Source organism: Sitophilus oryzae, unplaced genomic scaffold (genome assembly GCF_002938485.1).
Source record: "Sitophilus oryzae breed Bouriz unplaced genomic scaffold, Soryzae_2.0 scaffold_693_pilon_pilon, whole genome shotgun sequence".
Lineage (NCBI taxonomy): Eukaryota > Metazoa > Arthropoda > Insecta > Coleoptera > Curculionidae > Sitophilus > Sitophilus oryzae.
Window position 1 is genome coordinate 1 of NW_022147299.1, and position 25,697 is coordinate 25,697.

The following is a 25,697-nucleotide window of genomic DNA, read 5'->3' on the forward strand; positions in this document are numbered from 1 at the left end:
CAATTGTCACGGATATAACGCTTTTGGACGTAGGAAGAGAGCAATTAGCCAAGAGAATGATACAGATTCCGGTGACTTATTGGCTGGACAACTAAGAGAAGAAATCACAATTCAATCTAACGCCATCCTAACTTTAGAAAGGCGAGATGACCGTCATGCAGATACCTCACTATGTAAGTCCTTTATCACTATATATTCCTGATATGAACACTATGTTATATAAGAAACAGTAAATACTAAATGGTGTGTTTGACATATGTTTGTTGACTTTGTGACAGAGCACTATATTAAAATTATAAAAATGTCGCAACTTGATTAGATTAAAAAATCGTTAAATATATTATAAATATTTGCCTATAGGTATAAAATACATATGATATTATATACCGGATGTTTCTCAAAAGTGGCTCACCCGTATAACATTTTATTTTTTCAGATAAAAAACGAAATTTGGTTTTAGTATGTGGCATATGTAAATTAGGATTGATTGACGTATTCAAATGTTTTCAGTCACTTCCCGTTTCACCGGAAATGACTACCACTTTTGATTTTTAAGTAACACCCTCGGTATTTTGTTCCGCCGAATAGAATGACATATCGTATGTCAATTTAAGATAATTTCGCTTACCTATATCGTTTATTCGAAATTGTGCCATGTGGTTCATAACGACAATTTGACTGGAAATGCCTGAAAAAGTGCGTGGTACCAAATTATTCGTTAAAAAATGATTTTTCCAAATATGCTAGTAAGAATAAGCCACCCTAGTCCCATTTGAAAAAATTGTGATACGATTAAAAATACGATTTGGACATCTTTAAACCGGCCCGTACAAGACACGAAAAGCATTAGACAATCAAATCTAATTTTCCAATGCTCCTTGATTACAAATTATTGTTTTAACACAGCACTCTAGATTGAAATTTAAAATACGATTCTTTTTTAAGCGAAAATGTCAAAAGTTGACATATGAGATGTAATTCTATTCAGATTGTCCTTTTCGATAGAATAAAGTAAAAAATACCGAGGGTGCCATCAAAAGTTCATTCCCGGTGTAACAGGAAGTGACCGAAAACAACTGAATACGTCAATCAATCCTAATTTGTATCATATACTAACATACCAAAAATAAAGAAAAAGTTATAGGGATGAGCCTTTTTTGAAAACACCCGGTATACAGATACGTGTAAAAAAATAACTGAAAGTAATCATAAAACAAATACTTGACATTTAATATCATGTTCCAGCTCCGGACGCCCAACGCGCCGAAGACATCTGCGTGTCGATGATCGGGTTCATCATCGCCCTCATCATCACTGCCCCTGCTGGCGCTGGTGGCCGTCGCCGTGGCCGTTTCCTGCTGGCTGATGGCCTACCGCCGCCGGCCCAAGACGACTGGCCCACTGCCCCATCCGCCGGAGTTCCCCAACCCGTTGTTCACGACCCCGGAACCGATGGTCGAGCCCAGTCCAGACTACCTCACGTAACCGGAACCCGGAAACTAGCTCCTAGGTTTAGTAAATATTGATCCCGGATCAATCTCGAACCAACGAATACTCGAACACGAAATTTATTTATATTTTTTGTATATTTTCAGACGTCGTCCACCCAGTGCCGTTTTCACGCCTTTACCCCTGTATCCGTCCTCAAAAGCTACTCACTCGTACTGCCAAAGGGTAATAGATGTTGGAAACGTGCACAGGTGTCGCGTCGAATGTAATTTAGAAAATGAGAATACTTCCGGGAATGTTTACTGGCATCCTACCAGAAACGTACGGCCAGTAGGCAATCCGCCTATCTTTCCAGAGGCTAACTCTCGTAACTTCGACTTGATCAAGGGAATTTTCAATAATGGTGGTGGTTTCTTCTAACTTCTTCAATCCTAATAAAAAAATAATTCAATTGTCTAATTACCAGAAAGTCATGTCGCCCTTGAAACTCGTTTCCTATTGTATATAAATACGCTCGCTCGTAGCCTCTGGAAGACGTAGTACTTTATAAGACTATAGATATTTTATGACCCCCTGTATAAAGTGGATGAATGATGATGAATGCGGAGTATTAGTCTCCTTTTTTTATTTGGTGCTGACTGAATTATTTCTATAAAAAACAGTCATAGTCAATTCCTCTTATTAATTTAAACTTAGATTTAGCTGAGAAAATATTTCTACTAAAAAAAATATAATTTGTACTAAACAAATTCAAAGATTGTAGCATTATGTACGTCAATTGACATATCTAAAATTGTTAATTTAATATTACTATTTGTAATTCCGTCCATATTAAATGTTAATGATGTTTGTGATAATTGCTTCTTTTAATAAAAATTTATTTAATATTAAGATGAGCTTTCTTGTTCCACCTATCCTGAGATATAAATACTTGTGTCAATAAGCGGAAATAAAGTAAAGCAGAGAAGGGGCGATTTCGACAAACGACATCCATAAATTGAAAGAAAAATCTATATACCTAATAATAAATAAATCTATATACCTAAAAAAAATATAAGTATATGGAAAAATCAAAATACTTTCAGAATACTTTTAAATTAAAAAGGATCAAAAAACTCATTGTCATTATATTAAACGCTGTGCTTCTTGAAAATGGTAGGGTGATTTGCCATTGAAATACAAAAATACAAAACTAAGGATATTTCTTGTAAATTATCACTGGGTTAGAATAGAAACAGAAACCAACTTCTCACTTAACTTTTACTTGTAATCATATTTGCCTAATAAGAAATAAGCTATTCGCATACACACCTCACAAATATAAAGTAACCAAACACAATATAAAAAACTGACCATCAAGTAAAAATTACAAGATGCAGCTTAGCTACGGGATATAAACCAACCATCTGGAGAAAAGTAATCTTCATACCCAAAATAGGCAAAAACCAGCCCTGACCAATGACGACTAATAGGCCTATGAGTCGCACATCGTTCATACTAAAAACGATGGAGAAAGTAATGGACAACCATTTTGGAGAAAATCATCTAAAAGTTAAACCGGGGGGCTGCACGATAGTCAGCATGCATATAGAGCGGGCAGATCCACAGAAACTGCTCTGTACCAATTAACAGAGCTAATACAGACTGGATAGCAACGAAACAGCATTTTGTTTTTGTGCCTTCTTGGCCATTGCGGTGGCATTTGATAACAAACCTCACAATGTGGTCAAACGATCTCTAGAACCAAGAAGGGCGAACAGAACGATAATTCGCTGGTTTTGGAAAACAGTGTCGACACGGGCAGCAGCTCAGATGGATACCAAAACTGCAACTATTAAAACAACGCATGAACTTCTACCAGGTGGAGTAACCTACCGCCACTGTATAGCTTGATATAATAATAATAAATAACGCTTTATTGTGCAAAAAAGCCAAAATAGCTTCATCGACAAAGTATTTACAAAACAAACAAAAGCACAAAAATATACAAATAATAAAAAATATACAATTAAAAAAATTTAAGTCATTAAAATTACAAATAGAACATACATGGACAATTATTGCAGAACACAAAAAAGGCGTATCAATAAAATTTTACAATAGGAAAATTGTAAATGGATATAATTTTAAGAGTTATAAAATATTAAATATTGGACTTTTGAGTGCGTGAGATGATCAAAATTTTAAAATTCAAAATTGTTCATGATTAAACATCAACAAAAAGTCGTTTACCGCATATAGCTCTCTCAGTAAGTATTATTTCAGAGCTTTTGCGAAATGTGGGAAAAGAATGAAATCGACTTGATATTCAAAGGCAGATTGTACAGTATTGAGCCTGTAATTAGTTCTGAGCTCGGGGTTGGTAGATAAAGATCGTGCTCCGCATTCCTAAGTGGATAGTTGTCAGATGGCCTTTAGGGAACAGCAGATATGTGCTTGCGGATTAAGCAAACGGATTCCAAAAAGAATAGAGAGAAGAGTCAGAATTTTGAAATTTTTAAAGAAATTCTGGCAGCGAGTTCTACTGTCCACTCCCAATAAATATCGAACTGCTCTCTTTTGAAGTTTGAAAATAAGATCAAATTTTGATGCGCAGCAAGTACCCCAGAATGGAAGGGCATAACGAAGATGTGACTCAAAAGGGCTATTCTAGAGGTTGATAAGTTAAGTTCCTTAGAAACTGATCTTAGCCCAAAACAGGCAGCGCTTAGTTTCTTTGATAAAGCTTCGATGTGCAAGTCCCATTTTAACGAGTTGGCTACAACAAGTCCTAATTATTTCACAGAGTCCACGACGTCAATAGTGGTGTTATTAAGTACAAAAGGTTCTGTAGTACTTTTATACGACAACACTTTAGTTTTGATAGGAGATTAGAATCGCACCAAGATTTAATGGTGTAGTCACTGGATATAGTATTATATAGTGCCGTAACATCTGGGCCGCTCCAAGTGAAACTAGAATCTTTAAGTATCGTCGGCAAAGAGGCAGATTTTACCGCTAATATTTAGATTTGCAATGTCGTTGGTAAAGACCAGAAACAAAATAGGGCCAATTACTGAACCCTAAGGGACACCTTCACATTCTATAGGCTTACAAGAAGACAGACGTATCAATCTTCACAAGATGCCTTCTGTTGCCAAGATATGACTTTAGCCATTCGAGCGGATTGATAGTGGATGAACTACTAGATAAATTAACTCTAGCAAGAATACAACGCATAGAGTATGCAGATGGCATAGTCATGATCGCTCGGGGGAAAAGGAAGGCACCATGTGTGATTATCCAAAGAAGCCAACTATATCACTGAGCATCAACTCATACAAAACCGCGGTAGTGCCTTTCACCAGAAAGCCAAGTCTGAAAAATTGATAAGAATCCAACTAGATGGAAAAGAAATACTGCATTACAGGAAGTCAAATATCTGGAAATAATCCTGGACAGTAAATTTCTGTATAGAAGGCATATTAAGAACATTACCAGCATACCAGCAAAGCCACAAAGGCTCTCATGATATGCAAAAGACTGGCGATAAATAGATGAGGCGGCGGCCCTTACATTTTGCGTTGGATGTATACCGTGATAGTAAGACCCATGATTACTTATGGAGCAGTTGCAGCTGCACAAACTAGAGCAACGTACAGCAAGGCAAAACCCGTGCAAAATGCAGGGACTAGCAAGCATTCCCACAGTTGTTGCCTGGACCTGGTGATCTTCTATTTTTCAGGGTTTGGGAAGTTTGTTTTACTTTGTTTTGCTTCTTTGGTCAGACAGCTTGACGTTCTTGAGACAGCCTAAAAATTGATGTTTATCAGCTCCAACCAGGCTCCAACCCTTGAATAAGAAGACTAAGGAAGGAGCATATCAAAAATCTTAGGTACACCGCGATGGGCCTCAAATATGGCCGACTTAAATTCCGATTTATCAGTGCCGTTCTAATTTTATTTAAAAAATGTAAAACTATGATGTAGGGTAGACATGGGGTAGACTCAATAATTTGTTCTTTTATTTTACGTTGTGATTAAATGTTGGTAGTTATTAAAATTGTTATAAAAATATATAATTCTAATAAAAATAGATAAGTTATAATAAGTATTTATTATCACAAACATCCGATACGCTACTGAAGCAGGTAAGTCAAATTAACGTATCAAAATTCTTTGACATCTGATCTTTGACAAGTAGTAAATAAAGTTTTTAAAATGCAAGAAAATATATAATTTAGTTAATTTAAGTGAATTTTATAAATGATCGGTTTACTACACGTATGTATATTATATAGTCACTTACTAGCGAAAAGTTGTTCCATTATTTCACTCGATTTTTGCCGAGATCTACCGCACACTACACAACCAACTATTTTCGAGTCTTTTTCGATAAATCGCGATAATGTCACTGTTAATTTAAATTCTGCCACAATTTCCATCTAGATTTACTACCTTTATACAACTATCAGTAGTAGAATAAATAATAAATAACATAAAATAAGCTCCTAAAGACTGACAAATCCACAAAATTTCAAATCAAATTCAAATGTGTCAAATGAATCGTCAAACAGAACTGTCAAGGATCCCCACCCTAGAGAGCTTTTTCCGCCCACCATGCATGAATACATGGATAGCATTATGCTCCTTCCTTAGTCTTCTTATTCAAAGGCTCCAACTAATAATTAAATTTGGTTAGGAATATGAATTAAAACAAACGATTACAATTTTTATATATATTTTATTCTCTCCCTCAGGTTAGTCTTGGGCTACCAAGTCGACCGCAAGGCTTATGTATATAATCAATTCTATAATTAATAAAATATGATCTCATGTATACAGAACAACAGCAAAAAAAATCCAATTTATAACAATAAAGTCCATGCCCAGTTTTGGCACGGGTCTCAGTCATTTTTTGTTTAAGTTTAATTTATTAAAAACAAATAGGTACACCTTTCAGAAAAATAAAGACATCTTGCTAAACAACAGTGTGAAATAAAGTACGGTCATGATAAAAGAAATAGGAAGGCACGATACACTGCCTTATTCGTAAATGCAGAGATGTTATGATAGGAATTTAAAACGAAATTACGCAAACGTATCCATACCCGTAAAACAATTTTTTGCGCGCGAAAAATAAAATTAATCTTAAATTATTTTCGTCGTATAAAAAGTAGACCGAACATTTACAACTAAACAATATCATAACGTCTCTACCATAGAGCCGGTTGTAGGCCGAATGTCCGCCCAATCTCGGGAAGACTAGTATATAAAAAAGAAGTTTGTTTGTGTGTTTTCAATCAGTGTTCCGAATCGAGGATCCAGTGTCGTCGCCAGGCCTATTTAATGCAGCAAACAGTGAGGGAAGAGGACGAATCCGCTAAACGACTTACAAACTAAGGTTAGTACCTTAATTTTGGCAAATACCGATCCCACACCTCGTTTTCCGTCGGTACAACTCGACGGGGCGTTATTCCATTGATCCTACACCGCGAATTAACAATAAAATATCTATGAAGGTGAAGGAATAGGATGAATGGAATTGGAGAAGAGGTGCGAATCTTTTAGCGGCGATGGCCCCAGGCACCAGCAACGGGCGCGGCCTGCGAGGGCTGTTCCGCCCCGCGCCCGAAGGCGGGGGAAGTCGGTCACGCTGGCCGTGTTGGGGCGTTCTGCTCCCAGGGACCTCCTTGCACCACGAAGCCGTTACCTGGCTCGGTACCGTTGGGAGCGGGAGAGGAACTTGAATTGGCATCGAAACTCAGCGTCAGAGTGCGCAGCTTCTGACGGGTTTCCATTTCTTCCATGTCTTGAAGCTGCAAAAATAAATATGATAAGTATTGTGTCTATCACAATTGATTCTAAAATATATCTGGTTCTAAACGGCGTGTGCCTACCTACTATAGGCTTGGTACCTTTCAACCGATTTTTAAAATTTTCGGTAGCAGTGCTCGGTAAGGCGGAAATCAGAACTGTCCGGCTAACTTTCTTTCACGCCCGCCGTCCCGGTTCACGTTGGTCGCATTCATAGATAAAAGAAACAAGTTTAGATTGGACAGTGCCCATCAAGACAATGTAAATACTACTTGGCACTATTCTTACAATGGTCGCACTCCAAAACTTTTGATAATTTCAGGGCGATTCGGTTTTTTCGGAATTATGTCGCCAAATATTTTCAAATTTATTATTATTTTCTTTTATTTTTTTAAATAAAATACAGTGTGTTGCATATAAGAAATTTAATTTTATATAAGGTTAAGGACATGTATGAAATTCCTATGAAACATTGGAAACCGATGTTATGCCACGATGGTTTTTGCAGTTCATAGTTCATATAGCTTTTTAAGTTTTTAATGCCACTTTTTCACAATTATCAGGGGTTTGAGTAAATAAAATTTAAATGAAACTCACAAGATAGCAATAATTACTTTGAAAATGGACGCTGTTAAAGTTTTTCGGTATTTTTTCAATGAGGGCGGTTTAAATTTTAAAAGATTTTATAATTTTTGAAGGTTCCGACTTTGATAAGAGAAAATTATTTCTGGTCTTGTTTGAGGTTGTTCTTAGCAAACGCTATAGCAGCGCCCTACAACGTATGCGCTCCAAAACAATTATAAGTTTCGGCGGCAAGCCAAGCATTTCAATCCAGCTTCTTTCCTTTATCTATGATCATATTGAAATAACATTGAAATCGTGGTTATGTCAATATTTAAGTATTTTGGTTTTTACGAATGCAGTTATTCAAACCAGAGTACCTAAACCGACGAGTAGCGACAGCCCCGTTTTCAATTTTCTTTGCGGCTGCGCGAAATAAGTAGGTTATCTGTCATACGAAGAAGCGAAGTTGCCACCGTTGCCATTTATCAAATATCTCTATATAATTTATTTCAAGACCACGTCAGGCAACGAATCGTTTTTTTAATTATTTATTAGCAGTAAGATATTTTATACATTCAAATTTAGAAATAAGGATAAAACAAAACAAAAAAGATTTGTATAAAACTTTATAATTAATTCCACTTCAAATTGTGAGCAGTGTATACCATGTTTATAGGACCACTTCATAAGTTGAGCAGTTAAATACGTAGTCTATCTGTCAAACACGTCAAAAGAGAGAGAAAGAAAATTTGGTCCCACCCAAATACGTTTAAATAAAAAACGTATTAAAACGTTATATTAAACGTATTTGGTCCCACCACATCAAAAGAGCCGACGGTTTCTGTCGCTACTCGGCGATCTACGTACTCTGTTCAAACTATAAAATTCTCAGGCACAAGTGTGATATAATAGACGGAGAGCTGGCTACATAAAAAACCTTATCATCGTTACATGGCTAATTTTATGTATGAAGTATCCGTTTGTGTAGCCATTATGAAATAGTCATGTCTGCCAGCGCGATCCCGGGGCTTAAATCGGGGGCGGCCAATCGAAAGGGTGTAATTATGACACTAAAAATATTATAAGGTACACGTGTTATAATTGCGAAAATAGCTTTTATTTATTATTAAGAAACGTGTAAAACTGTTGAGACATTTTTCTCGTGGCTAAAATGCCGGCAGACAACCCGAAAGAGGCATAGAATTTGACAAATCGCATACATGCATGTCGATTGGTGGAATGTCATGTTTATTTATTTAAAAAGCCGTACCTATGCAAAAGGACAGACAAAAAAAATCGTGGCTCAATCAGCGGTAGACAGTTATAAAAAACGCGATATTACTCTACAGGGGTTTATGCTACAGGGTGAATCTTGAATAAGTGCAAATATTTTCAGAGCTGGTAGAACTCGAAAAAAGAAACATATTTTCTTTTTACCGTTTTCCAAATAAGTCCAAAATAACCGAGTTATTCAAGTTTGAAAATTTATAAAGAAATTGATTTATTTTTAAACAATTTTGTGAACCACCTATTTTTTTCTGTACTTGCATCCATTATTTTAGTGTCGTAGCCATAGAGTAAAGTCGTAAGCATGATAAGTTAAGAAATAATTATACAGTTAGTTTTCTAAAATATACAGGAAAATAAAAAAAATAATGCGCGATTTTCTACATCTTTTTTGCGAAAAAAAACTCATAGACGTGTTCCTGGGGTCGAAATATATCACCCTTAAAAGTATTTTCACTTATTTAAGACTCACCCTGTATAAGCGTTTTCAGGAAACGCTGGCCGTGTTATCAATTGAAACATAATACCTGTAAAATCTACAAAAAATTTACGGTGCAGATATCGACTCTATGTTACTCGAAATAAACAATAAATCTTATATAAATGTATAAAAGCAAATAACATTTTTATTTTATTTGCTTTTACGTTTCATCTTTCTAACAACGCTATTTTATACCATGCCTAAGACATACCAAAAATCGCTATTTCGAAAGTAACGTAGCGACGGGAGCACCAACGCCAGTATTATGTACAAAGTACAAATGTTACCAAATAATTTTTGTTATATGTTATGTTATTGACTTTTAGGAGTTATGTATTGTTTATTAAAAATATAACAACTAATATTATGTTTATTGTTTTTTTCCCACTTACATGTTGGTATCAAATGTCTATCTAATTTATTCATTGTATCAACAAAAAATATGTAAAATTGTAAAATTTCCTAAAATTACATAAATTTCCAAAAGTTTCGGAAATTTCACGCAACAATCAAAAGTTTCCGAAATATTAACATCACTATCCTCGCTAAGATAGGAGTAGCTAGAGCACAAAGACTGAGATGTGGCTGGGACACATTGAAAGAATGGCTGAAGCAAGAGTTCCTAGTATGATAATGAAACGTGAAATAGGTGGAAAGAGAAGGAGGGGTAAACCGAGAACCAGATGGAAAAGGATGAAGAGGGCCAGACTGAAGAGGACTTGAGAAGAATAAGAGTGGATGGGTGGAGAACAAAGGCGAAAGACAGAAACAAATGGAGAAAGATAACCAATCAAGTCATGAGACTTTTAGGCTTTTAGAGATATTTATATATATATATATATATATATATATATATATATATATATATATATATATATATATATATTTATATATATATATATATATATATATATATATATATATATATATATATATATATATATATATATATATATATATATATATATATATTATAGTATATATATATATATATATATATATATATATATATATATATATATATATATATATATATATATATATATATATATATATATATATATATATATATAATCAAGTCATGAGACTTTTAGGCTTTTTAGAGATATTTATATATATATATATATATATATATATATATATATATATATATATATATATATATATATATATATATATATATATATATATATATATATATATATATATATATATATATATATATATATATATATATATATATATATATATATATATATATATATATATATATATATATATATATATATATATATATATATATATATATATATATATATATATATATATATATATATATACTACTATACTAAACTATTTGTAATTTATACTTACATATTCTTCAGCCAGATTGAGCAAATGATCACGAGCCTCGATAATATTATCTTCCTGGCCAGAAACAATTACTAAATTGGGATTTGACGAATCGCTTCTCGGAAATTTAATGTCGACTTTAAAGTCGTCCATAATTCTTCTGATGTTGCGCCCACCGCCACCAATCAGACGAGAATGGACGCGAGCATCGATTTCGAATTCCTCTTTCACTTGTTCGTCCAATTCTCGGACGATTTTCAGTATATCATCTCGGGCACGGTAGGTGTTGTTCTCGTAACCGGTAATAGTAACAATATGTTCGTTCTCGTCACCTGAAATTAAATAAATCACACTATAAATGTTAACTAATTGTAAGGTATGAAATAAGCAAACGGATGTGTACAGGGTGTCCCATTATTGTGTTTTATCGGGTTTCTCGTTTATGAGTAGATACACACAGATTTGTCCTAGCCCTGGTCTCTGAAATACAGCGCAAAATTGAAAATGGTGCGTTTTTTTAACCCTTTCGTATCTTGATTATCTTATAACTTATGAAAAAGATAAAAACTGTGTCCCGTTGAGTTTTTCACGTAGAAATATGACCCAATCTTATGTCTTTTTTTAAATGGAATACCCTGTATATTAGGGCGCACCAAAAAAAATATATATTTTTTTCCTTTTTAGTTACCGTGAAAATATTGTTCAGGGTGTTAAAAAAAATCTGGTGATGTTTGAATTTTTAATATTAAGAGGTGCCTCATCGTGAATTTCTATTTCCCATTTAAATAACGTGGGGAAATATTTTTTTTATTCTTTGGAATGTTATTGCGTTCTAACAAATCAGCGTTTTGTAAAAATCAATACATATTCTTGTAGGAAATTGAACGGTCTTCAAAAAAGAGTATTAATTTTCATTTAATCCACTCGTTTGAAAGTTATTGAAGGTTAGAGTTCAACTTCAAATTATACATAACTTCCACGATTTTTTATATTTTATAAAACATAATAATGGCTCAAAAACATAAAATATCATATTTTATGTTTTTGAGCCATTATTTCGTGATAAAATATGATAGTTTATGATATGAGCCAATGTTTCATGATAAAATATAAATATAATAATTGTGGAAGTTATCATATACAATTTTATTGAACTTTAACCTTCAATAACTTTCAAATGAGTTGGTTAAGTGAAAATTCATATTAGACTTTTTTTGAAGACCGTTCAATTTCCTACAAGAATATGTAGAACGCAATAAAATTCCAAATAAGAACAGAATTTGTTTACCCATGTTATAATGGGAAATAGAAAATCACGAAGACCCTCTTAATATTAATATTAAACCCTCTTAATATTAATATTAAAAGCTCAATTACCATAATTTTTTTCATCATCCTGAACGATATTTTCACGGTAACCAAAAAGAAAAAAAATATATTTTTTTTGGTGCACCCTACTGTATATTATATTTTTCTTTTATTTGACCTGTTGTGAGCTTTAAAAGAATATAACATTCTCTATACTTAATTTGATAAATAAGGTAAAAAACGCATTACTTAACATTTTAATATAAATCAACCTAAAAAGTATTGCTATTTTATTTAAAATAATCTAACCAGACAATTTTGCTTTTCATCTATAGTTTTCTTAATAAACTGCCCTGAAAATAAGCTTGTAGTGCTTTTAGATAACACGCTGCCAATCAGAGTTATTAAAATTTTTGATGTACTTGTGCAATAATTTTATACACAGAAATTAGCGTGGAATAGCCAATAACCAAAATTTGACATCATATAATTTATTTGATTGATTTTTTTTCGATCATATGGTATTAACTATTCTTACCTTTCTTGGGCAAAATGATCTGTACATCGTGATCTTTCCTGATTTTCGTAATCACTGCGCCTTGTTTTCCGATAACTTTGGAATGGTAGTCGGGGTTTATTTCGATTTGAAGAGCGAACGACCTCAATACTCTGTCTTGCTTATCTGCCTCGAGCTCTTTCACGCGATCCAAAAGCGCTTCTCTGGCGTCTTGCACGTTGGCAGGAGTTCCCGTTATTTTTATAATATCCTCTTTGATTTCCGTAGAAGACAATACAATATGTACGTCAAATCTGTTCATAAACTCTCGGACAGCCTGTCCCTAAAAAAGCAAAAAATATAAGTTAGATTTTATTCCAGGGGAACTATCTTTTTGTAGATAATGTTTCAGTGAAATTTAATGAAGTTTCTCACTCTCCGTTTCGAAGTACATACTAAAACTAAATATTCTAAGCTACACAAGTTACATTACAGAGATAAAAAACAGATGACAAGAGAATTAAAAAAAAAGTGTGCACGCACTATGTGCGCATATTTGAAGTGAAACTTCAACTGCTATTAAATTGAAGGATTTGAAGGACATATTTGAAAAAGTGTAGTTTCAAAAATTGAAGAAGTAATAAATTAAGAAAATATTTTTTATTGGTTTATTTCATAAATGACGGATCATATTTCAATTTTATTGGTTTGATGGAACGATGAACCGATGAACGACAAACGGACGCCGATGCGTATGAACTCGCCTTTAGATTTTTGAGGCTTGTCAAAGTTTTGCCAAATTAAAAAATGAAGATTAAAGTTAATTAATCAACCTTTAAGGTGTAAAATTTGGTAAGTGTTATTATTAATAAAATAGTTTGTTTTATTTATGTTGTTTTATTTATTCCTGTGGTATATGACAAATTAGTATTTGTGCAAAAGTTATATTGATAAATATAATAATAACTGCGGGAAGTTTCTTGAAGCTTGAAAGTAAGAAACAGTTCTTTTTTATATTTTTTTGGTAAGTGGTGTTTTGTTCTTGTTTGTTTTGTATTAACACATATACAGTTTTTTTAAAATAATATAACTCGATTGCATTTTTTCAGTTTTATACAGTTTTTTTCACAATATTTTGAAGTAATCACTTATCAGGCAAATTTTAAATATATTAATTTCCTGCTATGCGTTCTCGTTGTATAGTCTGTTAAACGAATAACTTTGAATTTGACAGTTCTCGCGGGCTTTTCTAGGGTTAATTTTATCAGGTTAGCAACTTGCGGCCATGCTGACGCAATGCCGTCTCTAATTGAACAGCCTCGGACCGAGATTTATGACGTCACGCTAATTAGATACTACGGATTAATAAATATGTTGTAAAATACTAAAACACTAAAACTGTCTACATTGACTATGGCTGAAATCGTACTCCATAGTCAATGTAGATAGTTTTAGTGTTAAGTATAATAATTTAAAAAATTTGTGGTCATCTTTTGACAAGTTTGTATTAGTTTATTAATTGCAGTAAACATTATGTAGTGTGTGGTGTGAATATTTTATATGTAATTTTCTGGATTATATTCGACACTATTTTTTCATATGACACAACACTGATGAAGGCTATAGTCTTAGCCGAAACGTTTTTTTAAACCAAATAAAAATAATGAAAAACCAAATGAAAACCTAATCAGCGCTTTTCCCGAACCTAAATCCCAAGAAAATCTAAAATTTTAGAATAATTTTACATATAAAATGACAGCGATCTTTATTTCATAGCCATCGCTGACGCCTTGTTTTCTATGATATTTTATTATTTGCAAATATAATTTTTTGAACATTGATACTTGCACAATATACATAGAAATTTTGTGAATGCAAATATTAATACATCACTATTAGTAGATATTAAATGTTTTTTGTTAAATTAGATCGATTTTCAAACTCCAAAATTTAAAATATATTTTACATTTTACCCATTAACTTATGTACCTATACATTATTTGTATATTGTAGAACATTTGCTGCATTTGTATGGTTCATAGTTTATTTGCCAAAGTATTTATTACTATAAATAGGTAGATACATTGCATTTATTAACTGCATATTATGTATATTTCATGTATACTTTCAAACTATATCATTTTTAAAACACAAACCAAAAATACGAGGAATAATTACGTTTTCTATGTATTCTACAACATATTTATTAATGCGTATATAGTAGTCGTATATAGTCACGCTAGTATCTAACTAGCGTGACGTCATAAATCTCGCTCCGAGGCTGATCTATTAGAGACGGCATTGATCTGATATTTAGAAACTGATGACATTTTACTTTTGACAAGCATGACATTTCGTGTTGATTTTTGCAAGAAGAGGAAGAACTGTCACTTGTTTTATTATTTTCCTTTACTATTTCACCAAAGTAAAAAGAGTTACCTATCTGATTCGTTCAGGCACTCAATTTAAAGAATATCAGTAACTTTTTCGATAGAGAGATTTTATATTTGCCATGTTGGTAAAAAATAACGATCAAAATTCAAAGTTATTCATTTTATAGACTATACCAACTTATTTCTTTGTAAAATAGAATAAACTACTTTGAAATTAAAATGACCGACACATCTAGCACTGTCAAGGATCTTGTCGTTGGACAGACTATACATGCTTTGCATGGTGGTTAAAAAGCATTTTTTTATGGAAAATTGCATTACATTTTTTACGAATTGTTTGATCATAAAACATTTTGATCACACGGAATCAAAGACAATAAAAACTAAAAATATTTCAAAATATCAAAAAGCAACAAGTCAATAATGAATAATATTTAAAAAGAATTATTTATGATATATTAGAAGTATCAAAAATATTTGTTACCTTTGCGCCAATAATTGATCTGTGCATTTCAAACGGAACATCCACTTCAATGGTGACAGGAACCAAGTCCAACAATGCTTGTTTAGCTTGAAGACAATTTGTGTCTTTGCCAGTAATCCTTATGATATCACACTGACGAATAGGTTCGGCATTAACGTCGCCATTAGTAAGTTCTGAGTGGTATTCGCTCGTATTGTCTCTAAAAGTTCAAAAAAAAACTAATTTATCTCAAAACTAAACGATAAAATTTGGACATACCTATCGGGAAACTTAATTTGCACATCAAAATCTGACGTGACTTTTTGTACTCTGAAACCCTTAGTGCCCATGACAGTTCTGTGATGTTTCTGAGGAATAATGCACTCGATAGTAACCATAGATTCCAAATCGGATATGATCTCATTGATTCTCTGTTTGGCTGCTTCAATGCACTCTCGTGCTCCTTAACAATAATTAAGTAATCAGAACTTCTATTGATCAATTAATATACAAAATTAAAAATTCTAAACACAGCGACCAATAAGTGGATTTTGTATAATTCAGATCAAAATAATTCAGAACATCTTAGAAATAATATAATTAATTCTGAGGTAATTTGACATCGTTTTTTTTTATCACAATGGTACTTTATGTGATGTTGCCTCAATACTGCAAGCCAAGTCAAAAATCACCAAAAAAAAAGAGAAAGATGACACAATATCCAAATATGTCATAGATAAAATGTTCATAATTTCATCTTACAATTGTAAACCAATATCTAAAATCAATGTTTTTTGTCGGATGGACCCCAAGACGTCATTATTAAAAACTGTCATAAAAACAAGAAGATGTCAACTTCCAGTACTACCCCTACTTCAACTTTTTGTACCAATTCAAAAAATACAAACAAAATAAATTTGTTTCCCTTAATTAATACCATTATCGAATCATAGAACATATTAACGCTAATAAGGTCATATTTAAATAATAAAAATAACGTCAAAATAAACTGCAATGAACTAAAAGTCTTAACATACCTTTAAGCGTCACTTTATCACTGTCGATTCCCGATCTGGGGAAAGATATCAAGACTCCACCACAGTCGTCGCTTATTTTATGAAGAACTTCCCCACGTCTCGCAACAAAGTGTTTGTGATGCTTAGGATCAACTTTTATATCATCCTCGATGATGTTGTCCTAAATAAAAATATATAGATAATAATTTAACAAATCCGCGTGGCTTTACTCCAAATATTTAACAAAAAGATTAATAAGTACTGCTTATAGTTAACTCCAGCTAACTATAAGTTGTTTTTTTAATAATATATTTCCTGATGGCCAGGTCTTCCAAATCCATGGTCTATATTTAAACATGTAAGATAATGATGGAGATACCATAATGAAAATTCAAACGTGTTTGAAGAAAAATATTAGAGTGGGCTGATACATTTATTCTATGCGGTATTCGATTTTCCATTAAAATATTTAAAACCAATCAAGAAATAGTTTCGAGTATACGGCCCTGGGTATTTTATTTCTGTGGCTGTATTTTAATGCATATGTATATATAAGTATGTATATATACCACTAGTTGACAGACAGAAAGACAATAGAAAAAGCGGCATACAGTGTTGCCAGTTCATAAAGTATCACAACACAATTCATTTAAATTTAAAAACTTTTAATACAAAACTAAAGTGTCAAAATGAATGGCAATGTCAGGAAATAAATAAGTAAATGGGGAAAAAGGACATTTTTTACAGCAGAGCTACCACCTGAATCTCCAGGGGGTAATTTAAATTCCAGTTAGTCAGACAAGCGCCGAATATGTTCCTGGTTGGCAACCATGAATTTAAAAATCGCGACCTCGATTACGTAACTAAAATTTAAGTATTGAATATAAATATTCATTGGTATGTTCAGATTAGTTCAGAAATAATGCTAGTAATCGTGTTTAAGGTGTAAAGCCTCATTCAAAAACTACGCAGTGCCATGGGCTACACGACACAGAACCAATAAAATTTGTACTAAATGGGCTCTTTCACTATATTTTGGAATTCGCATAATCGAATAAACCAATTAATTCTAGAATTTTCTGCTATCTCACTTTCGAAAAACTTGAAATCATTCTTAAGAAAATAAATAAAAACAAAAAAGCTCAGAGTAAAAATCCGCACTTTATTTTTAATACGTCACACCTGGCATGTTGAAAAGCGGCAACACCGCCGCACAGTGCTTCGTCCTATGGACAAAAATCGAAAAAAAAGTTAAAATTTACTAATATCTGAATATGTAGGGTCTATAAAAAAATTATTCAATGTCATGGAACTATTTTTTTGAATAAATATACTGAAAATAGTCTTCTATTTCAGATTTTGTCCTTGAATTGGGTATTTTATTTTTTTGTGAAAGAGCCCATTCAAACAGCTGTCAATTTTGATTTTAGTTAGTAAACTAACAACTATGATTGTTTTTGTCGCCAGCGACACAACGTAGTTCTGAGACCAAGGCTTAATAAGAATCTATTATGGCTGTAGTGAAACAAGTAACTAATTGTGGAAATTTAAGATTCAACCCTAGATGCGACATTTTTCGTAAACGCTTACTTGAGCGGTTTAATATTTAGATGCAAAATCCGGCAATACCGCATTGAAGAAATGCATCGATCAAACTTTTTTCTCTTTTTAATACAACTGATTTTTCATTAATATGTCTCCATCACTGTCTTACACATTAAAATTCAGACCACGCTTCTACAGTGACCAAATCTGTGTATAAAATCATTAAAGAATTAGACCATTAAAAATAAAAAATTAAAGAAATTTTGCTACAGTTGGCTAGCGTCCGTCTCTAATATCTAAATATAAAAATACTATTTTACTCCTTTCTTAGTTTTTTTATTCGATGACTTAAAATAAATGTTTGATAATTTGTATTTGTATACTTACTATGTCTTTAATCATGGCTTCGAGTTGTTGTTTGGCGTTTATGACATCCTCTTTTCTACCTATGATTGTGATTACTTCCCTATCATCATCAGTATTAGATGGGAATATTACTCGTGCCCCAGTTGAATCACGAATTTTTTTAATATTGGCACCATTTTTACCAATAAGGAATTTGTGATGTTGGGCTTTGGCACGCACCTAAGAAAAATCGAAAAATACAGCATAAGTATTCAACAATTCTGACGTAAATGAAGAAAAGTGCTAAAAATCATATAAGATTATTATAGCTTCTCTGTGACTATATTATTACCTCATCTGTATAGCTAGCAAGTTGTCTTTCACTCGCCAAATCAAGTAACTGTCTTTTCGCTCTATCGACGTCATCCTTTGGTCCACGGATAGTGACTTTATCGCTTTTGTCGTCGGCACCGGGAAATTTAATAGTGACCCCACCACAATCTTCCATAATGGAATGAATTAGTTTTCCTAAAAAATGTATAACACATTTAATTAACATCACGAAAGTGATTTGCGAAGCAGCGTGACATATCTGTCTGACCGCTTACCAGAGAGCGCCGTATTTAAAAAGCTGTTTTTTTTAAATTACTAATGATACCGGTAATATTATCGATTTATAAATTACCGATAATTCTACATCACTATGCGCAACCTTATGGGCGACTTCGTGTCACAAAACCTGTCCGAGATGTAGCTGGCGTTACCATCAGCCTGTTCGGGAATTCCGAGATTTAGTTTAGCTCTGCGCCGCTGCACGCTGATAGACGTTTACAACGCAGCGGATAAACAATACTGTACCGTAGCAGACCGTAGTTCTGCTTTCAGTCGACAGAGCGAGTGGTTGCCGGAGGCAGTGTTGCCAGAACTACTGATTAATCCGTAGATCTACGGATCTTGGGTACAGTACGTTAATAATACAAATTTTCTATCATTAAACAATATTATGAATAAACAAAGAACGGCGAGAGTTGGCATGGAAATGAAGATCGCTATTACTTCATATGTAAAATATTATGGTAAATGTCATTTCCAAGCCAACTAAACGACTTTTTTCGATCATACGACATATTCAGTACCTATAAGGGGCCATCCATAAATTAAGTCACACGAATTTTAGGACTTTTGAACCCCTCCCCCCGTCCTTGTCACAGGTTGTCACATGTTTAGAACCCTCTCCCCACTGATGCAAGTATTAATGTTAAAATTAAATTTTAACATGTTACGTCACAAAACTTTAAAGTGAAACACTCCCATAAAATATTTAAAAAACAAACTAAAAATCAAAAACAGTATCCACGACAAATTTCTGTGGTAATTACGCCGCGCCGGCTGTGGCAATAGGCAAGGCCGAATCCATCGTCGTCGCCTTGTATTATATCTCGGATCTGCCGACTGGACAGATTCCCGTGAATTAGTCTTTTAATAGTTCCTCTATGTACGGATCCGATAACATACGGCTGGCACTCCCCACGCCTGCCTAGCATCAATCGCGCTGGCTGATCCATACGTAAACTAGTCTTTTATTTAGTTCCTTTAGTTCCGGATCCAATAACATACGGCATACGGCTGGCACTCCCCACTCCTGCCTAGCATCGATCGCGCTGGCCCGGTCCTTTCGTACGTAAACTAGTCTTTTATTTAGTTTAGTTCCTCTAGGTCCGGATCCGATAACGTACGGCTGGCACTTCCCACTCCTGCCTACCATCGGGTTACGCGCGCTAGCCGATCCGCCGCCGTCGCATATTATTTTATATCGGTCATAGTCTCGATCCCGGAAGCGTAATAGGTCCGGAGGAACTAGTTCTTTGAAAAACCAGGAACTAGTTCCTTTCATTCCGGGGTCGGAATAGTTCATTGGAACTAGTTCGTTCAAGAACTACACACCTCTAACGCAAATAGGATCGTCCGATAACCGTCAAATCTCGGTTGGAACACATTTGAATTACTGCGCACGAGCGTGATCGTTCGGTGATGGTTCTGCGGCGGGTTGGAACAAACCTACTATGTCACATTACTGTGATACCCTCCTCCCCCCCGTGACGTAATTTATGGGTGGCCCCTAGGAGAATTTATATTTTTGTTGGTTATTCTATGTTAACAGGAATAAATTTTCAATACAATGGATTTGACGAAAATATCTTTGGATTTTTTATCCAAAGATATTTTCGTCAAACATACTACATATATTACACATTTTAATATGGCAACCTCGATGGCAACACCAGGGGGGTGACAGTGAAATAGGAAAATTGGAAACAGTCATTAGTGTCATTCCTGTCATTCTCCTCACGACAAGTATTGCCGCCTAGACAAGGACAGCATTGTTTTTGTCTAACTATTGTCTAACTTCACAGTTTAGAATTGACAGATTTCAGTTTCAGAGACAACTTCAGATTTGTTCTAGAACAAATTCGAAAATATTCGACGCCATTTTAATTCATTCCGTTTAGTTTCGTTTTGGAAGTTCAATTTAATATTTAGGCTGAAAATGTAAAAACTGTTTTGGGAAAATTAGTAATTTTATATTTTTCTTTAATTAAATATTAATTATAAACAATTATTTTTTTATTAACTTTATCAGATTACAGTTGAGGGTTGGAACCTTTGGTGTTACACAGCAAAATAAAACACTAAATCACCACAATACACCAAAACACTTTTCCTTTTACAAGTTACTTTATTCAGTTTATAATCATCTGCTGATGATGCTAACATGGTTAGCGAAACGTTCGTCCAGTGTAAAAGTAAAAGTGTTTTGGTGTATTGTGGTGATTTAGTGTTTTATTTTGCTGAACTTTATCAGGTTTTAATAAAAAAAAAATACGAGTTGGTCCGACACGAACTATGAACAAATATTGTCATTAAAAATGTCAGTATGGCTCTTTTTACATCATACTATATACTTTATAAGTAAGATAACCAACATGCTATATTTCGGTAACAAATATTATAACTTCATTGTTTTCAAGCATAATATTTAATTATTTTATATATATTTTATTTAAAAAAACTTTACCTTTAGCGCCAATGAGTGAATTGTAAAATTTAGGGTCGATAGTAATTTCCTCAGAAACAATATGTTCCAGTTTGTCTTGAATTTCCTTGATTTTTTTACGCGCCTCCTCAACGTTTTCGCGTTTTCCTGTTATTGCTATGCTGTCACTTTTATCACCTTCAGCTGGCAAATCAATTCTTGTATTCGTTTCCTCCCTGATCTTTTTAATATTTGCACCCCCTGAAAAAAACAAAATTGAATATTTAGTATATAAACAGTTAGGCCAGTAAGCGAGGATAAAAATAGGGTATTACCTCCGAATTATTGACACCTCCACCCACTGGCGTGAAATTTTAACGGTGAATAGAGATATATGTAAGAAATAAAAGTTACATAGTAGCGATGTGTGCTTTCACCCTGGGGGTAAGTGTCACCCCTTCTCGGGGGTGAAAAATAGATCACCCATTTTAGTTACAAAAATCAATAAAGGGATGAATTCTAAGCAAAAAATGTTCAATTCTGAAAAACATTTTTTCAGAAAATTAATATTTTCCGAGTTACTTAGGATTGAAAATCTTGGTTTCTCATCTAAAAACTGCATATTTTTCTGCAATTTTTTATAAATAACTCTAAAATCTTTCGTTTTATCGCAAAACTCATATAAAACAAAATGAAGCTTTTGGAATAACAAATCAATTAATTTTTTGTTGTTTTCCATAGGTGTAGTAATAGCCGAGTTATCACTCTGTAAACTTGATTCTTTATTTTTCGAAAACTAAATTGCAACCTGTTATCGTAAAATAATGGCGAAAGAACACATTTTTCGAAGAAAATGAATATGACCGTTTTTAAAGTGCTTGAAAAGACTTTTTAAAGTTCGTAGCTCAAAAACTCGCGGAGTTATGATAAAAATAAAATGGTCACCTCATTTTTTCGGAAAAAAATTAACAACAAAATCTATGACTAAAATCATAAAAATAAAAACCATCAATTTGTAGAAAATTACACGAGCTACAAATTAACCCCTATAGTTGAACAGTCTTGAACTCTTAATTTTCACGAGATTTTTGAGTTTTAAGAGCTCAGAAGAAGGTGGACCTTACATGCAAGTCAAACTAAAAAAACATAATATCTACGAAATAAAGAGATCTACAGAAAAATTAAAAGGGAGCAAAAATATTGCAAAAAAAGACCTTCAATTTTCCTCTGTTGCATTTTTCTTTTTTTTAGTTATTCCACCAAAAACTCAATTTTTGCTTTATATCAATTTTGCAATAAAACGCAAGGTTTTCGAGTTATTTATAAAAATTGGCAAAAAATGCAGTTTTTAGATGAAAAATCAACATTTTCAATCTTAAATAACTAGGAAAATATTAATTTTCTGAAAAAATGTCATAGAACATTTTTTGCTTAGAATTCATCCCTTTATTGCTTTTTGTAATTAAAATGCGTGACCTATTACTCACCCCCAGGGTGAAAGCACACATCGCTACTATGTAACTTTTGTTTCTTACATATATCTCTATTGACTGTTACAATTTCACGTCAATCGGTGCAGGTGTTCAGAATTCGGACCCTAAAACCCTGCTTACTGCCCTAAGTTTCTAAATAATAAAAAAATAAAAATCACAAACATCCATAATTTATTATTTGAATAAAACGCGCTTTAAGTTATTTCAAGTTTAATGAATTGTATATTTATGAAAATGACAAATAAACGTAAAATCAAATTATGAACAACTTTTCTCTTTGAATTTTTTCAATATTTTGTCATTTATCCCCGGTTTTTTACATAATGAATTTTACCGCCATGATAGTTATTTGTTGTTGGGTTGCCAAAGAAATTTCACAAAAACTTTCTTTTAAAAACTCAAAAATAAAAAACAATCTCAAGAAACGAAATAATAAAAAACGGGTTGGAACTTTTTCACACATATGTGTGAAGTATATAATATAATATAGAATATAATATGTGTGAAGTATATACAGTATATAAGGCATGCATTTAATCACTACAGTTGAAATCACCTGTATACTCATTCAGTGATTCCAACTGCAATATGTAGTTTGAGATAGAATTAGTGATGGGAAAAACCGATTAATTTCAATAATCGAGTACTCGAGTTTCAAGCGATTTCAATAATCAAGCGATCGCTCGTATTTAAAAATACGGTTTTTCGCCCGTCGCTTGTTGTACTCGTAACGCCAAGCAGTAAGTTGCGTGCGCTGAGCACATATTCGGTCGTAAAATTTTGTCACCCAGATACGCAACGGATAACGTCGTATAAATTATTTGCTATCTGCAATGTATGTAGAAAATTCACTCGGCTTTTTATCGAGTATGTCACATTAAAATTGGATTTCAATTTATTTCATTCTAAGATCGCTTGCGTTCGTCGCTCGTAACTCGTCACTTGCATCGCTCGTTCATAATCGAGCTATGACGATTATTTCAATAATCGAGTACTCGAGCGAATTTTCGCTCGAGTTATCCCATCACCAGATAGAATAATCTGTATACTTTCGACTGTGGTTACCGTAGAAAAAAAATATTAAATACGCTATGCCAGTAAACGAATAAAGAATTTCAGAATTAATAAAACTAGAACCTAAGTAGATTGTGATAAAACAATAAAAAATCAGTTAACATACCTTTTCCAATAATAAATTTGTGGAACTGCTTATAAATTGGTACTTGGATTTGATATGAAGATTCGTTTAGCTCCTTAACCTTCTTCTCCAAATGTCTCACACATTTGTCAACATCTTCTTTTGGTCCTCTGACTTTAACAATGTCATTTCTTTCTCCAGGATTAGGGAAAGTAATTTGAACTTGATTAAACTGATTCTTGATTTCCCTAATAGTCTCTCCCTTGGTACCTGGAATTCATTTTAAAAAAATATGTAAATAAACCAGAGTGTTTTAAGCTTCATTCAGGACCTCCAAATTAGTGGAATAAATAAGTGGTTTCAATTAGGGTAGAAGTTTATTCCTGTAAGCATTCAGAACGTCAAAATTAGTGGCAGGAATTTTAAATTAGTAGACAAAGTTAACAAACTTTTAACTTTTTCCTCTAAGACTTCAAAATTTGCGAGTAATGTAATTTTCCGTCAAGAAAAATTGTGGTCAGTAATCAAAAGTTTGTTTTATAAGCGGATCTAAGGATACAACTAACTAGCACAAACTGTTGCTAGGATATATATGCTACAAATTTTAATTATAAGCCAGTATGCCAGGGTTTTAGGGTCCGAATTCTGAACACCGATTGACGTGAAATTTTAACAGTGAATAGAGATATATGTAAGAAACAAAAGTTATATAGCAGCGATGTGTGCTTTCACCCTGGGGTAGGTACTAACAATGGACTCTGCAAGTTCGAGCGGTTCAGAATGCCTAAATTTGGAAAAAAGTCGAAAATAATGATTTTTTTATTTTTGGGTAAATTTTAATTTTTTGGCATATCTCAAAAACTAAGCAAGATATGTAAAAAAATTAACAGAGTAAAAGTAAACATCTTTTTTTGCAATATTTTTGCTCTCTTTCAATTTTTCTGTAGATCTCTTTATTTCCTAGATATTACGTTTTTCTAGTTTGACTTGCGTGTATGGACCACCTTCTTTGAGCCCTTAAAACCCAAAAACCTTGTAAAAATGAAAAGTTCAAGACTGTTCAACTATAGAGGTTAATTTGTAGCCCGTGTAATTTCCTACAAATTGATAGTTTTTATTTTTATGATTTTAGTCATAGATATTGTAATTTATTTTCCGAAAAAAAGGTGACCATTTTATTTTTATCATAACTCCGCGAGTTTTTGAGCTACGAACTTGAAAAGACATTTTAAAAAAACATTTAAAAGGTCTTTTCAAACACTTTTTTTTTCTTTCGAACACGAAAAATGTGTTCTTTTAAGATTAGTTTAGGGTAAAAGGTTGCAATTTAATTTTCGAAAAAGAAAAAATCACCTTTACAGAGTGATAACTCGGCTATTATTACACCGACGGTAATCAACAAAAAATGAATTGAATTGTTATTCCAAAAGCTTCATTTTTGCTTTATATGAGTTTTGCGATAAAACGCAAGGTTTCCGAGTTATTTAAAAAAAAATGGCAGAAAAATATGCAGTTTTTAGATGAAAAATTAACATTT

At 33.0% G+C, this 25,697-nt stretch overlaps 1 protein-coding gene across 1 annotated transcript in view; it reads right to left on the bottom strand.

Moving 5' to 3' along the window:
• Window positions 1-6,151: 6,151 nt before the first annotated feature.
• LOC115888288 (vigilin) overlaps window positions 6,152-25,697 on the bottom strand; it is a 40,423-nt gene continuing 20,877 nt past the window's right edge. The window contains exons 8-17 of the mRNA XM_030907963.1: window positions 24,203-24,430; window positions 21,572-21,790; window positions 18,848-19,023; window positions 18,538-18,735; window positions 16,627-16,786; window positions 15,869-16,052; window positions 15,611-15,809; window positions 12,776-13,076; window positions 10,951-11,261; window positions 6,152-7,246 (exon numbers count right to left, since the gene is read on the bottom strand). Of these exons, the coding sequence (XP_030763823.1) occupies window positions 7,079-7,246; window positions 10,951-11,261; window positions 12,776-13,076; window positions 15,611-15,809; window positions 15,869-16,052; window positions 16,627-16,786; window positions 18,538-18,735; window positions 18,848-19,023; window positions 21,572-21,790; window positions 24,203-24,430 (2,144 nt within the window). The 3' untranslated portion in view covers window positions 6,152-7,078. The remainder of the gene's footprint in view (window positions 7,247-10,950; window positions 11,262-12,775; window positions 13,077-15,610; window positions 15,810-15,868; window positions 16,053-16,626; window positions 16,787-18,537; window positions 18,736-18,847; window positions 19,024-21,571; window positions 21,791-24,202; window positions 24,431-25,697) is intronic.